The 17,166-nt window shown below is 38.0% G+C and overlaps 2 protein-coding genes across 2 annotated transcripts; one reads left to right on the forward strand and one right to left on the reverse strand.

The window, feature by feature from the left end:
- The first annotated feature begins 99 nt into the window (after window positions 1-99).
- On the forward strand, window positions 100-12,039 carry LOC124181599 (ATP-binding cassette sub-family G member 8). The gene is made up of 6 exons (XM_046568308.1): window positions 100-534; window positions 8,482-8,605; window positions 8,928-9,683; window positions 9,768-10,273; window positions 10,381-10,847; window positions 11,001-12,039. The coding sequence occupies exons 2-6, from the start codon at window positions 8,493-8,495 to the stop codon at window positions 11,571-11,573; spliced, it is 2,415 nt and encodes an 804-aa protein (XP_046424264.1). The 5' UTR covers window positions 100-534; window positions 8,482-8,492; the 3' UTR covers window positions 11,574-12,039.
- A 1,253-nt stretch (window positions 12,040-13,292) lies between these two features.
- LOC124181606 lies at window positions 13,293-16,523 on the reverse strand. The gene is made up of 2 exons (XM_046568318.1): window positions 16,322-16,523; window positions 13,293-16,223 (listed from the first exon to the last, which is right to left on the reverse strand). Exon 2 carries the CDS (start codon window positions 16,118-16,120, stop codon window positions 14,606-14,608), a length of 1,515 nt encoding a protein of 504 aa, XP_046424274.1. The 5' UTR covers window positions 16,121-16,223; window positions 16,322-16,523; the 3' UTR covers window positions 13,293-14,605.
- Window positions 16,524-17,166: the final 643 nt, after the last annotated feature.

Raw genomic sequence — 17,166 nt, forward strand, 5'->3', positions numbered from 1 at the left:
GTGGGGACGTTTGATGTGGCATAAGAAAGAGGTGGGGACGGGACGAGGAGGACGGGGAAAAGGTAGATAGATACAGGAGTACCAGCAGCGAGTCCCTCGGCCTCGCTCGGCTCTCCTGACAGCGAGGCAAGAAATTCCTAGCTTCGTCCAGCCTCGCCAAAGCCGCGTCTGGACTGCGTGCTTTTCCTTTAAAACGAATAGAACGAGGAGTCAGCTCCTTTTTGAATGAAGAATGTGCTCCTTTATTTGAAGTGCCGGAACGTCGCGGTGTCTACACGTAGTCCGTGTTACATGGAGTCTCGAACGAGCCGCGAGACCGGTGTGTGCATTATTAATGGTACCGTAATAATCACTCGCGAAATATCACGGACAACGAAATGGCGCTTTCAAAAGAGCAGCTGAGATTCTTGGAGACTTCGACGCGCAGATAGAAAACTAAGGATCTCTTCCACCGCAGAATACTTACTTGACAATCCGGTTACCGTCGGTGGAGTATTCTGGAGATACTAGGTACATATACCTACCTGCAACGCGGTGAGTAGTTTCATTACGAATTCCCACTTTTACTATACGCATACTACTACTATATCCAGGGTGGCAACGTACCTGGAAATCCTGGAATTGTCAGGGAATTTTTAATCTGGTAATGGAAAATACTGGAAATATCAGTTTTCTATCATGGGAATTAGAAATCATTTTTTGAACCGAATATAGAGTTAATAAGCTGAACGATTTGGGTTTTAGTAACTACTAGAACTGGGAAAACGTCAGGGAAAACTGGGTTTTAGGTCTTGAAAAACCTGGAAATGACATGACATTTTTTTCCCAAAAATTTTTGGCCACCCTGTATATCGTTGATACTGGATCCACACATTGCCTTTTATTTATTTTATGCTTTTACCACAATCTGTTATCCTCATTTCAATTACAGTCATTCTTTACATTCAGAACAAAGATAAGGATTGGTGAACTTTCCTAACTTAACAATGTATAGCGTAATTTTGTAGCGCGCGCATGACGCTTAAATTGTCGTGAATATACGTGTGCTTGTATTGTATAGTATAATTTGAATGGCTCGACTCATCGCGTTTAATGTGTATATATAAAACATAATTTGTAAAACATGTGCTTGTACACGTATGTATGTAATTACCCCATTCGTAAAACAATTGCGGAAATCTTTTGCGACGGGACTTTTGCGAAAAGTGTACGTATTATACATGCTGTTACCGCATCTATTTAGTGTATAAACAAGGATATCTATTGTTTTGCACGTGCGTGGTGTACTTACCGTAAGAATGAACTTTGAGTAATATAGATATTACGATTAATAATTGTCTACTTGTGCAATTTTATTGAACGATGTGAAAAATGTTTTATTCTAACTATATTAATAAGTATCGGAAATCAAAAGTTATCGAAAAACTCATGAATGAAAAAAGTCTTCCGGCTATATTCTTAAATGAATATTATATTGAATACCATCGCGTTGAATTACACCTAATTACACTTCCTTGGAAAAGTTGGAGAAACCCGATTAAATGCTGCTTTCAGTATTGGCTCCAATAATAACGATTGGTCAAATGCCTGTTCTTACGTGTATAAAGCTGTATTTTACATGCGTCTGTATATTACAAATGCGGATAGAGCTTCGTTGAGTCATTTCAAGATCCCGTTTCTCTATACTGTATACGTGTATACATGCAGCCCATAAACATCGCGCGCATGCTGCAGTGAATCATTCACACAGATCGGAATTTCAAAGAGCCTTGCGTGCAAAAGCGGCAAATCCCAACATGCATTATTACTTGCACGCCGGGCGATGTACTGCACCTTGAATATCCGTTCATAAATTAATACACGTAATTATTTAGCACCTAGGTCGCAAATTACGTCAAATTCTAGATTGCATGCCGCACGGTATTGTACCTACTGCAGGAATTTTTACAGACACTTTTTCGTTTTCCAGCATATTTCTCTGACTCCTCGGCATATCATTCATTTTTGTTATTCTGTTAGGCAGAAATATGATATGTGAACAGGTATAATCAGAAAAATGCTCAAATACGTGAGTAACAACGGAAAAATGTCGTTGTTATTTTTCGCGCAGTACCGAAGTTTATTGCACGTTGCGTTGAAGCAATAAATTTTTCTACTTTACCTCCACGTGAATCGCATAATGTACCCTAAGGTATGTCGCCAACTGTATACCTACGTAATAATTATTGAAGGACAAACTTCAGTCGTATGTGTACACACACATGATGTCGTGTACGTTATAACTATCCTACCGACTTGTATGCCTACCTTCTCTATACGCCAAGTGTTATCGGATAGTCGAGGTCAGTTTTAACGATTCCGCTCAATTTTGTCGTTACAGACTAAAATATATCCCTCACACATATTATAGTGTTCCACATTTATTATATATACGCCATGCGCTCGATATATAAATTACACTAATAAATGTTCGCTAAATAGCGGGTCCGTCGATTAAAACGACAGGTATAACAGCTTTCTTTCTGTATATAATATATCATGCAGTTCCAGGTATAACCTATGGCCATAACCGAATAGGTGTTGATAGTTTAAGAGGCCAATATGTCCCGCCAAATCCGCATTTCTGTAATCGTGGAAGGTGGTTTTTTAAGTTCTATTTTTTATTTGTCGTTTTTTGCATTTTTTTCTAAATCTGGATATATTTGTATATACCCAGGGCCACAGATAAGTAATGGATTTGATCGGTAATTTAACCGCTAATCAACTTATTACACAGGCATACTGTACTATATCCTGCAACTGTTGGCAAAAACTTTCGTTAATTTCTCATCTGACTTGTACACACTCGTGTTTGCAGATAAAAGATCATTTATATGTTATATACAATGCACGTATAACATTATAAACCTGCACTTGAAGCACAGACTATTTTATATACGTATATTACATCGATATACGTGCAAATTGAAAGTTATCGTCAAGCATTCGACACGCATTGAAGATTACGTTGTAATTATGCAATAATAAGGTGTTTCAAAATAATTAGCTGTATCAACATTGATTCAGTGTAAATAAGTATCCGCGTGTAGGAACATTCGTTATACGTTGTTCGACACAGGTGAAAATAACGATGGGATGTGTGTGTAATAGTAACTGAGAGTACAATTTATCCATAATAATTAATCTATAAATAATAAATACCAAATCTCTGACGTACATATATAAGAAAAATTTATACCCAGGGTAATTAAAGCCGGTTTTAGAAAAAATATACACGAAGCCCCGGCTCGGCAGTAACTGTAATAGGCACATACATCCGGATCCGTAAATAAAAACCTAATATAGCGCGTGGGACTGGGACCTATAATATTATAAATCTGCTGGTGCAGTGAGAACCGCATACGCATGGCAAAGTTTTTCTCTCTTACAATTAGACTACGAGAGAAATCCCTCTGCACGGTGAACAGTGTAACAATCTTTATCCCGGAGTAAGAAAGCAATGTATCAAATAATAAAACTCGTACATACCTAAATGTAGGTACAGGTATATCGATATTTTTATGTACGGTCATATTCACATGCGGCACATCCCTCCACAACGGATGCAAGCATACCCGATATCTCTTTGGCAGGATTATAATACCTGGGTATTTGCACACCTTCGTTCCATGGTTTGCCGTATTACACGTGATGCGGAGATCTTCCGTACGTCTGCATAAATAAACAGTATGAACATATGATACGTATGTATGTACCCATACATATGCAATTAGTCAAATATTACAACAATGGAAAGTGTCCCGTTAGTGACATACAGGTGTCTGTCTATGTATGTATAGGTATGTATGTACACCTGGGGACAATGAATTTGAGACGGCTAATTTTTGACACCAGACAGTTATGTTGGCAACACAGAGAAACCTGCAACGCCACAGTCGGCCAAACGCGAACAAACTTAGTCTCAATAAACATAATATAACACATGGCCATCGAAACTAACCTTATTCAGTGGTGTCAATCTAGCAAGTCATCATCCCCGCGGTATTTTAAGGTTAGATTCGACGGTCATGGGTTATGTTACGTTTATTGAGATTGAGTTTGTTTCGCGCTCGGCCGACTATGGCGCTGTAGGTTTCTCTGTGTTGCCAACATAACTGTCTAGTGTAAAAAAATTAGCCGCTTAGATTCATTGTCCACGAGTGTACATGTGCAAAGGTATAATACTTATGGCGCATTCCAGGTCAATTCGACAAGGGTCTGACCCTCACCCTCTCCAATCCGAGTCTTAATGACCGGAGGTGTTTCTTTAGCCTAAAATAACATCTCCAAATTTTTCTCAGATATTTGACCAATCCCCCTGACGCCCCCCCGACCCCTTAAGTGATGATATTTTCGAAAACGGTAAAAAAATTGATAAAAAATTACCGTTTTGCCTGCCCACTTAGATTTTGGTTGGGATATTTTTCTTGTTGGCTACAGAATTTATGTAATTTTTTTCATAACTTTCAAAAATGTCCGATTGACCGTTTTCGAAAATATCATCACTTAAGGGGTCGGGGGGGCGTCAGGGGGGTTGGTCAAAAATCTGAGAAAAATTTGGAGATGTTATTTTTGCTAGCGAAACACCTCCGGTCATTAAGACTCGGATTGGAGAGGGTGAGGGTCAGACCCTTGTCGAATTGACCTGGAATGCCCCTTATGTACCGTGTAAGTAAGTACAACGGAACTGGCGGCGGATTCAGCATAGATTCATCGTCAATTCAAGGCCTCGGTTAGGCGTGAGGAGCTGTTCCAGTGTCTGCATACCTGATGTCCATCTCTTGTTGGTGGTATGGGTGTGCCAGAACGTGTATTTCAACAGCGTTAGGCCTCGGTGTGTGGGTGGAAATTTAAAAGGTGTTTCCTCCCCCTCTGCGATGGCTCTTTGTAGGATACGCAATGGGTACGCCGCGGGATGCTTGCGGAATGTGTCACCTGAAAACACAAGATCCGGGCTAATAAGCGTAAAATAATATAATAACTGCACGCGTGTTGCGAGTACGATAATTAAACCGGTGGTGTAACCGTGGAACGCCTAATTATTACTATACGAGAACCGGTCTTCAACCTGCCCGTTTACTATAAGTTGTACTAAATTACATCTACCTGAAAAAATGGGTGACACACATACGCGATGGTTAAAAATTGGTGAATTATCGACGAGGCGAAGCTCTGCTCTTTCGGAAGAGACCAAATTTTGTCGCTTATAACGCCACGATGTATAATTCACCGTGCAAACGTGTTTCACGTTTTTAAATTCCCGTTTCAGAGAAAAAACGAAGTTATTGTAGTCATGTCGAAAATGAACAGTCCAGTTTTCCATAGATCACCACGTTTTGAAGTTTAGAGAATCACCTTCGATCATTTTCAGATGAACGTCTGTGAGCGCGTGTGATCATTTTTTTGGCCGACAATATTTCGAGAACGAATTACCGGATTTCATTGATTTTGGTCTCAATCGATGCGGCTTTCCAAATTTAGAACTGACCAGATTTTGGCTTTGATCGGTCCGGTACTTTTTCAATTATTCAAATAACAAAATTCCAAAAATCAAATAAAAATTATGATATCTTTAGAATGGATGAATGGATTTGAATGAAAATTGGTGCCGTGAGGTTTCTTGGATCGGTAATCATGAATCTAAGGTTAGATTTGCGAAATTTAAATTTGCCGTATTCAATAAAGTGAAAAAGAATTAAAAACATTTGAATTTTGATGAAAATTTCTATTCGTCAGTTTGTTGGGCGGCTGATCACGAATCTGAAGTCAGATTGCGAAATCCAAAACAGCGATGCAATATGGTGGAAAAAAATCCAGAAATATTCCGATTTTGTAGAAATTGGTAGGCGGAGGTTTTTTTGTGTCACTCATAACGAACCCAAGGTCAGACTTCCAAAATTTGTAATGGTGGGTCCATTATAGTGACGCTAAATAAAAAAAGTTGTCATATTTCCATATAACTGGATATCCGAGAGCTTCCAAAGCGGTGATCACGACCCTGAATTTCTAGTTCGAAATTCAAATTGGATATTATTCTTTTTTTCCCTATAAACTTGGAACCTGCAGTGTGAGAACGGGAAGTTCGAGGGCTCGTTCATGGCCAGTCAAAAGCCGCTCGTTTATGTTATATTCATCTTTGTCGCGGGTGAAGCAGATTAGCGGTACATACTACGGATTCTCTTCACATATGCGGGTATGTAAACGCACTATAACGCAGGTATGCAGGTAGCAAAACAAAAACAAATGCAACGACAGGTAATGAGCTGGAAATCTTAGCAAAACACACAACATATGCGGGCAAGCAATTGCTAGGGGGTTTGTAATACAGCTGCGGATGCGTTGAAGCTATACGTACTGTAGGTAACGACGTGGAAGAGGATTTGTACGAGATACTCTGTACAAACATTGCTACAGATATCCACCGGATAGATATTTTTTTTATTTCTTTAACGTCTATTTGTCTGTTATTGCATCCGTTCGAAACGCGAGAGGTATATAAATATTTTTCATGTTCAATTTGCTGTTTCGATTATCACATAACTGCGAAGACATTTTTATCTTCCTTATTCGTTTATTCTTCAAGTTCCATTATGATTATTTGCGATTGTGTTCAGATTACCTATGAGTAGTTGGCAGTGAACTGATTGAGCAAAAACACACGGTTACAAAAGTTGGGCAAAAGTATAAAATCCTGCATAAGAAATCGCCGAGTAACGACCGTGAGCTGCATAATATTTCGAAATTATTTCGAAACTGGTGTGTTGAGGGGAAAACGGGGGCACAGTGACCATGCATAAGAAAGATTGAATTTTTACAGTTCTACTTCGAACGGCGAAAATCTTCGCGTCGATCATTTCAGAAATTTCTTTTATCTACAAATAAACCGACGAATTTGCGAATGTATATATGTACAATATATGTGGAAACGCATTTCAACCGCATTTTAACTGCACAAATCGCAAAAATTAATTATAATGTATATCGGCTGTTGACTCTCGGCCAGATATCTTTTACAATAGAAATTTAATTCGTCTCCTTGCTTTCAAGTACATTAAGAATTCCAGTTTCGGAACGTTTTGTTAGTTAATTTGTCACTTCGACGGCGGGAATTCCGCATCGAGTGTTACCCACATTTGAACGTCCTTCAAGATGACGTCTTCCCTTAAATTAGCCAACGATGAGCCATCTGCGGTCAGATCATTACTGCGAAGAACGAATCGGTATACGTGTAGATACATAAAGTCGAGTTCCGTTCTTTCACTTTTACGAGAGGAATCATGAATACCGTTATATATTGTCATCTGATGTCTGTGCTGAGAAGCCAAATACTGCGACCGGTGCTGCAGCCATGTTTTTCTCGCAGAATCTGTGTAAACTTACGAGCACCTATTCATTATATACCGCAAATACAAAAATAATAAAAGATTTTATTTTTTCACAATAATTCTCAAAATATGCAAAATTGAATAAAATATCTGGATACCTTTTTTGTACTAAATATTGTTGCCTCCGCAAAATGATCTCTTGATACTTTTCATTTTCTTCTGTATTGTCACGCGAAATCGCCGATAACTTAAAGTAAGCACTTTTCTACGTGTTATTCCAATGAAAAAACAGAAACTCGAAAGCGAGACCTCTTCATCTTATCTGATCGAGCTCGAATTTTTAAGGACTTTGTTTTTCATCATAAACGATAGTTTTTTAGAATAATTTTCAAGGAGTCGGTTTTTCAAAATAAGAATATGTTTTCTTTTTCATAGTTTACTAAATTTCAGACATTCCTAAAGGTGCCAAGCAACGTTATTAACATCATACTCATTATCTTTCTACCTGTTTCCCTGCTGAGTTCTACGTATATAGCTCTTCCTTCTCCATCTCTTTCGCCTGCCAAATCGCAATATGTTTCATCCGTACATATTTTACGCTGTTCGCCGAGTCAGTTAGATTTCAAATCTACGTTCTTCTACAGCAGTAATTATATTTCAAAGTCCCGTTTTTTACTTCGACGTTTTCTACCTTCGGCGCGGAAAGATCAGTTAATGTATGTATGTAGGCACATACACTCGACGGTATCCTACATTATTTTAGGACAGTGTGCAGATCTCAGTGTGTATACCTCGGGGTACGGGTATAAATTCCGAGTTGTCAAAATTCAGACCAACCGTTACGTCGTACATCAACATTCCTACTGGTCGATACTCAGAGTAATCAAAATTTCTAATAGTTAATCTTCGTCCTTTCCGGATCTTCGACACTTCTGAATATGATATTCCCTAATTGCTTCCTATTTTTAAATTTCAATTCGAACTAATGATACAATATTCGATGTCGCGGTCAATCTGAATTTTGACCTCTGCACCCTATTAGACCTGTTTATATCGATATATTACTGATTATATCATCAGGTTTCACTGATATATAAATTGTCATTTCTGTTTCTAGGTAACATTAAAATGGGCTCTGAGGCTTGGGAATTGGAAAGGAGATATTCCGTTCCTGGAGCATTGGACACCCGGGGTCTGGAACCACCAGCAAGCGAAGATCTACATGCTTGGTCCATTTACCGGTAAATTGAAATTTCGCCTAAAACTATTGAAACGTTCTCATTAATGTTAAAACTTCAGATTTTGTCAAAGTCAAAAGTGATAAGGTGGGTCAGAGAAATTTTGAAAACCGTCATTGAACCTCCGGAACTTGACATATTTCTAAATAGCGGTGTATCAATTCCATGAAACGATTTCTCTAAGAAATTCTACTCGTGTTATGATTCACAGACATGTTTATACGATTTAACCGAAATACTAAGTAGTATTTCATACATTATCCTCGATTATGGTAATATTACTCATTTGCTAATTCTACCGACCTGGAATCAATTCATTTTACAGTCAAAACCTCAATTCTGACTTCACTGACTCTGCGTTGGGTTCAGCCGAGAAATCACCGTTACCATACGGGAATTTTCAACTGAGAGATTCGACGGTCCAAAGCATACTGAGGCATCCACGATATGGGCCCAAGAGTCCGTTGGCCAACAACTCATTCACGTATTTGAAATTCGGATTGCCAAGGGTACTGCCACCCTCCAGAATCCGCGACGGCTCCAGTGGCTATGATTCCAGCGAAGAGGGTCGCAGAGTGCCTCTCCATGGAAGTGGGGCCCATGCGAGTGCGATGCGATCAGCCAGGAGCGATCCAGATTTTAGACAAGTTCACGCGGTGCCCAGAGATCAGGCTAGCTCTCAACTCAATGTCAGAGAGAGTGCGAGGCTCAGAAGTGCCAGCGAGGCTAATCTATTGAACACTTATAGACCAAGCCGAAGGCACAGCATGGCGCCAACCGAGCCTGGATACAGCCACCACGGTGCTATAGCCTTTGAAAATTTACCAATGCAAATGAGACCTAGTGCGATACCCATGCAGCATCCACACTTACAATTTCGAGGTGTCGAGGCTTCTGGATCCAATGGATTACCTTTGTTGAGGGGCATATCTTTGGAGGTGGGGGCTAACGAAGTGATGGCTGTGATGGCCACAACAGAAAGGGAGGGAACCCTCATTATGGAAACTATTTCTGGTCGTAGGAGAATTAAACGTGGAGATATTTTGATGAATGGAAGGTCCATGTCTGCTTCTTTGCTGAGGTATTATTTTTGCTTACGATGAAAATCATTTCTCAGCGATAAGTGTACCACATAGGTAGGAACTTTGTTTTCTTCATCTTAAAGGTCTCGTGTCGCTTATCTATCTGCGGAGAGTACCCTCAGTCCGGGTCTTACGGCGGAGCAAACACTCAGCTTTTATTTGAGACTCAGAGGAGGATCGGGATCATCGTCTATGGAATCAGATGCAATACTCCAAGAGCTTGGCTTGGAAGCAACAAAACACTGTCTTGTGAATACTTTGACGACATCAGAGGTCCGAAGGCTTGCCTTGGCGTGTCGATTGCTTCAAAATTCCCATATTCTTGCCTTGGACAGACCAACGCATGGTCTGGATATTTTCGATGCATTTTTTCTGGTCGAATACTTGAGGCAGTGGGCTAGCCGAGGACAAAGACTCGTCATTTTAACCCTACATCCACCGACGTACGAAATATTAACTATGGTATCAAGGGTTGCACTTACTTCTGGGGGTAGAATCATGTACACCGGCCCTAGAAGAGACATGCTGCCCTATTTTGCCCTCGCCGAATTTCCTTGCCCTCCGTTCAAAAATCCTTCGGACTATTATCGTAAGTAACATCGAAGACTGAGATGCATCGTCGAAGTATTACTTCATTTACCTACTCACGCTGTAGTTACGGATCATAAAGCTAAATCGAAACATTTTTTCATAAAGTTGACTTGGTCACATTGGACGACTTGTCAGCGGAAGCAATGCTGGAATCATCGCAAAGAATAGATCACCTGGCAGAACTGGCAAGAGTGAGATTACCAGGCATAAGCGATCCCGGAGCTCCTGGACCGTTGCCTCCTTCAATATCAAGTGCAAATTTACTTGTACAAATCTACGTTCTGTTACTGAAGACCTTGATATACAGCCAACCTGGAGCGTTGGCTCGAATTTTGCAAAAAATTCTGTTTGCTGCTTCCCTTAGTATAATCCTGGGTGCAGTGTTTTGGGATGTATCTGGTGATACTAATTTATATTTACGAGACAGAATTGGACTGCATTACGCTAGTTTTGGAATACTGTGTTGGCCACTCAATCTCATAGCTATCATTGATGTTTCTAAGGCCAGACTAAGCGTAGAAAGAGACATCAGAGATGGACTGTACGCAAGATTTGTCTACATTTTTGTAGAGGTAAAGACTTTTCGTTTATATACCCGTGTACAAATATCTATTCTTCATTTTGTTTTTTCAACTGGAAGCTGAGTATGTCCGGTTTTCATTTGACTGCTCACTTTACTAAACGGGATTAGCAGGTGTTTTTACAAGGGATTCTTTTTGTTGCAGCTGCTGTGCAGTATACCAACATGGTGTGTCATTTTTCTGATATATTTAGCACCGGCATTTGCAATGTCAGGCTTACATTTAACTCCGGAAGAAAACTTATCAACACTGTGGAATTACCTGGCGATTGGCTTGCTGTATTTGATGTTCCAGCATTTAATTTGTGTCTTATTCGCTCATATTTGTAAATGGCCTGGATTGGCAGCCTTTTGTTCGGGATTAGTTATTGGTGAATTGACATTAGCTGGAGGTGTAACTTTACATTTAGAAAATTTCCCGTGGTGGTATAGACAGTGGAGTCCCATGGAATGGGTTCTGTCGATACTACTTCCCGAAGTTCACGGACCTTGCAAAGCGAAGCAAGTTCTACGTCAAGATATCATCTTCCAAGCGACTTGTGAAACGCCCGATGGCCTTGTAACTTTGCAAGAGGTTGGTCTGGATAAAATTAAGCCACATTCTATTTTGTGGCTGGGCACAGCCACAGCAGTGTTGGTTATTCTAATTGTAATAGGATTTTTATTCTTCAAATATGCAACACCGAAGCGGCCGAGAAGCGCGCCAAATAAACCGTAAGTTTTTTTTACTTACACCTTTCGGGTAATGATTCTCACATGAGTTTTCACAAACAGCATCAAGTTTTACACGTTACCAAATTAGTTCGATTTACTGATCAAGATTCATAAATCCTGCATTTCCGTCGATAATCAGCGTATCGAGTGTTATGGAAATCATGTATTGCTCTATTTACTGTCGAATGACTTATGCTGTGATTGACAAACTCATGTAGTATAGAATATATAGTTTTTACTTTTGCATACATTTTATTTCAAACTTGTCTTGGAGATGTCTATGCTTCTGCGACTCTTTAAAGCCAAGAGCTTTAGAAACTTGCAGAATAGACATCTAATAGATTCGAAATTATATTAAATGTGGTATTAATTATTGTAATCTTCAATGAAGTTTACTGAATCGAGCAAACCAGTTATAAAACAAAGAATGGATGATATACTTTCTCTGAAATAAAAACACTTCCAATAAATATCAGTTTGAATAATAATTACTTCATTTGATATATCAGAACCTACTTGTCCATCACTGATCTTCGACTAACAAAAATTTGTCCATCACCTAAGTGATATTACAACGTATTAGAATAGACTAGAAATGGAAATATTTTGCAAAAAAAAAAAAAAAAAAACTACCAGCAAACTGTAAGTTGTTATCTGCTTTATAAATTCCAACTGTTGGCCTTGACTTATAACTCGCGTGAAACACATATCAATTTACTTTGATATCAGTAGAATGAAAAAAGGAGAAATTCTTCATATCTAATCATGTTTCAAGGCTTAGCTCACCATTTTTGAGATGCGTTACTGATGAATGAATGGCTTTTAACTTTTGATAAATTCTTATCAGCTGATGAATAAGTTCCATGAGTATGTCGCATGTATTGCTATTACTTCACAGTTAACTGTGTCTTGAATGAAATAATCAAACCGTCTTCTAATTATGTGATTAACGTTACCAGATATGTTCAGGTCGAGGAGAAGATTGATATTTTTAATCACATATGAGGAGGGCATTGTACACTTACGTTTGTTCGATTGTCACAGTAGCTATAAATACATGGATAGTTGCGTGAACAGCTAAAAGAACATATTTCATGCAGTACAAATATTTTCCTAATAAGCATCTATACTCTTCTTAATGGTGCAAATTACTTCAAATCTTCTAGCCCTTTGAACTCTTGTTCTGTACAGCAATTAAGACAAATTAACCTTTTATTGAACTCAATATATGTAATACTCTTCAGCGGATGTTGTTGGACTTGCTTCTCCTGATCTTTGCAGATAAAATGTTGTCAATTTTATGTAGATTTTTAATAGTTAGTTTTGAATTATTGTGGAAATCATGTTCACCGTCATGATGATCTCAGGCGAGTAGAGATATGTTTCTCATTGTCAATACTATTTCGAAATAGATTGAACATTAAAAAAGAAAAATTGCTGAGCTTACATAATGAGAAATCTGCCAAGTTTTTGGTTAATTGTTTCTCACAGATTAATTATCATTCAAACAATCGCGGAATTTTTTCAGTAATTTGAGTTCATTACAATTTCTTACATAGATCCTTTCTGAGATTTTCAAAATTCATCTGTGCCATACATTTCAAAAGCTTCGGTCGAAATTATATTCAAAATTCAACTCTAAACTTTGCTTTACTTTGCAGTTCAACCAATTAGAGCAAAACTTTAGAGAAATTCAACAATGATTAGAGTTAACTCAGTTTAAGCACGAGCTAAAATAGTGGGCCGTAGCAAAAAAAGGTCGGTTTCAAAATTCTTACGAAATAAACAGATTTATTTGTTTTGAAGTTTTATCCAAATCAAGTGAAATATAAATATTTACAGTACAAAGATAAACGTGGATAAAATAATAAAATGTTGTCGGAGAGTTAGGCATCATCCTTGTGAAAAAATACTCTTCAGCATAAACTACGGTAGAACAAATGACCATAAATAGATACATGAATGCACATAGCTATACATCTACAATATACACGTACAATAGAAAAATAAATATAGATGTAGATAAGACACACATTACCAGTCAATAAAAACACAAAAATGGATCGTACTTGTATGAATTATAAAGTTGCAAGTTGAGGAAGAACAGCCTTTAACTATTAATGTCAAATCCAATCAAACTAGGTTCTTCTCCAATTTTTTGTAAGGCAAAAAATAGATCAGAACACTCTTATTAGCTTTAGCATTCCATAGCGTAAAAATCACTAACGATTCTATATGACTCAGACTTTTCTGCACAAAGGTTGCCAGATATGCTTTTTTAAGTATGATTAGGTATCAACAAAAATAAAATTGTAACAGAAATTTTCTTTATTATTAAAGTTATTTTGTATCAAAAAATTTTTCAGTAACAACAAACTTTCAATTATCGATCCAAAACATTTTAATCAAAGAATTACACAATTTAATAATATACTTTGTATCGGAAGATTTTGCTGAAGATTAAAAAGACAACACTTATTTTGCTTTCATAAAATTAATATATGTGAGGAAACTTCAGAATTATCATTACTTTACAAATTTTTTAACAGAATACATGACATAAGTATAACATTTTTTTTCAGTCTTATCAAATACAACTTTTTTCAAGATCAGTAATTTGAAATTTCCATCTAATTTCTATACCTCATGTGGAAAGCATTAGGCTCTAACAGATTAATTAAAGACTCTGAGCAAAAGTAACCAAAAATGCACGCAATCAATAGCTTGTAGTTCAGGAATGCATTTTACATATAATTCAAAATACATCGAATTGAGGAAGAATCTTTGGTTGTATTTGAGATTTTTAACTTAGTAGTTCCTGAAGAATATATGTGAGATGAAGTTATATGTCAGTAGTAAGGAATGTACTTAGGTATACTCGTAATGAATAGACAAACTAGATGGACTAGTAATGACTCACAGGTTTTCTAGTGAATAACGTAACAGCCATTTGATACAAGCGTGATATGAAAAATTTACTTGTATGTACATCTTCTTTTTCTGCTTTCAAATATCAACATCAGTGTTTCTCTTCCTTCAATTTACAATCGCATGTTTCTCAAGGAATAAGTGTTGCAACAGCCACTTGTCGGCAGCTCCCGTAAACCACATAGATTGATTTAATTCCTGGATACTGCCCAGGTTGTAGACTTCATTACGTGTATGAATCCAGGATTCAGGAACTTCTTTGTAGCCGTCATAATCATAGCAGGACCAAGTGTGGTGATTATGGATTTGCTCCTTTGGCATTCGATACGCAGTAATAGCACCACCTGTTGCGAAGTTATCGATGACCTTCATTGTCGAAAACACGGATATTTTTCCTTCACAGTACATTGCGTACCTATCAAACGCATAGGGTTCATGACCATTAACTTTTTTTATGCAAAGTCCCTGAACTATGGATCCTGTCGTCGACATACTGTTAACCGACCCAAACCTTATGCTATCACCACAAAAGTTATTCACTGGGATATTTTTGGGGAATTGCTGGGAGGATAATTCTTTTGAAGTGCTCGCAGGTAAATCTGCAAGTGCAAATTCGAATGATGCAGGTTTGCTAGTAGAGGTTTCTTTAGTCGCAATAACGGTACTTGAGGATGATTCCTCCAGTTTGACTTTCTTGATCACTTCGTCTGTTCTAGATGTAGTGGATATTGCAGATGTTCCAAATTTGAATGTAAGTGGCGAAGTGAGACGACTCGCAACAGGTTTGGGTGACCAAAAGTATTCACTGATCGTTCTTAGCAATTTACAGCTGTTGAGGAACAATATTGACATATCGTCTTCTGAGTAATCATTCGGTATCCCTAAAGTTTTCAATAATCTCTGCTGACCATCTGTCAAACTCTGGGCTGGAAACCAACCCAAAAGATTAATTGTTGGCATAGGAACCTGATTTGTTTTAACCTCGTGATCAGGTCGTAGATGTTGGGGTAAATCCCAAATGGCATCGCCAGAAGAATTAGTATGCTTCAGATCTGCTAAAATGCGCAGAGCTGCAACCCCGGGGGCAGGAAATGCTTCATACAGAAAATGTGTCTTGTCGGTTATTTTTCCAAAGGCACCGGTAGTCAAATCAAATATTGGACTAGTGATAGCCGAAGGCAGTTGAAATCGCATTTCACCCAAGTAGGGATGGCGAAAATTTCCAATACCTTTCAAGTATATTTCAAGCGGCCTGGGAATCATCATTAAATGTTCTTCGAAGTAAGAAAGCTTATCTAGAAATGGTGATGATCTGACCACACTGAGAGGCAAAAGCTGTCGTAGTCTTTGCCACAGTAACATGGTGGTGTAATAATGAAATGCTGACTCACAAACTTCGTCTTTGAACCTTGAATCTTCAGCACATAATAACTCGTACAAGTGAAAGCATAGAGAAATGTAGCTGTCTGTAGTGACTGTGAAATATTGCGCAAGCACGTTGCCTGTGAAAGACAGGTTGTTACCCGGAATTAGAAAATATGAATCAAGAGGATCCGTCAATGGTTTGCCCTCCATAGTTGTATCTTTAGCAGTATCCGTTTTGCTTAATCTCAGTATATCCATGTGGAATTAAATTTCCTTATCAGCTGCCAGGAGCTTTCAATTACCTGTGCTTCTGCAAAAATCTTCACCTTTTTCGATTCGATTTACACGTGATCGAGAAAATCTGGAATACAAGAAGTGATTTAAAAATAGCCGTTAATACTCACAAACTTTCTTGACTTGACTTAAATCCAACCCAAATCCCAATCCAGCCTAATATACCTTCTTCTGGTTGTACTTCGTTTCACGTGTCTATATATTATACCAGTCCGTAGACTCGTTTGTTTTCATACAGCTTTTAATTTGTAATATTCACTGATCAATTCAAATTTTGCGTTAAAACGTTCGATCTCAGCGGAGTCATCGGTATTCCTCTGTTTCGGATTATAACAGGAGGCACATACTTTTGTTTTCGCAATGTAATCGAAATACCGAAGGTCACGAAAAAAAAAAAAAACAGCGCCAGCTTATGATAATCCCGGAAATCGTCTGTTGCGGTGTCTCAACCGAAAATTATGATTCCACCAATCATGTCACAATTTCAATAGATATTCAGATTCATGATTATCAGCAAATTGATTACCGCGCGTTTTGCGAATTGGCAAACCTTAGGAATAGCAATTTCGTAAAGGTAAAAATTGCTCTGCATACGTGATAGTTTAGCAGTTAGATTTAGTAGAACAGGTCACCCCAATCCACACATGAAAATCATTCTTTCGAATTAAAGTGTTTGTTTTCATGCATTTCCCTTGCTGATATTCTTAATTTCTCTACTCAAATGTAACAAGTAAAATTCGTGTATTCGAGATAGTATAATTTAAATATTTGTTTTTTGATTCGAAAACTTTCATGGGAAGAATAAAAAAATTGATGGTGATCGGTTACTCACCAGGTCCATTGCCGATACATTATTAATTAAATTTTTATTCATCATTCATACGCAATCTTCACCCAACTGATTTGTTGTTACCGTTAAAGAAAATCTTTTTGTTTACTGTGATACACCTGTAGCGTCGGTAAAGAAGTTTTGCAACACAGGTCGGTAAGAGCTGTTTCCGGAGTTCCGG

This window comes from Neodiprion fabricii, chromosome 4 (assembly GCF_021155785.1).
Source record: "Neodiprion fabricii isolate iyNeoFabr1 chromosome 4, iyNeoFabr1.1, whole genome shotgun sequence".
NCBI lineage: Eukaryota > Metazoa > Arthropoda > Insecta > Hymenoptera > Diprionidae > Neodiprion > Neodiprion fabricii.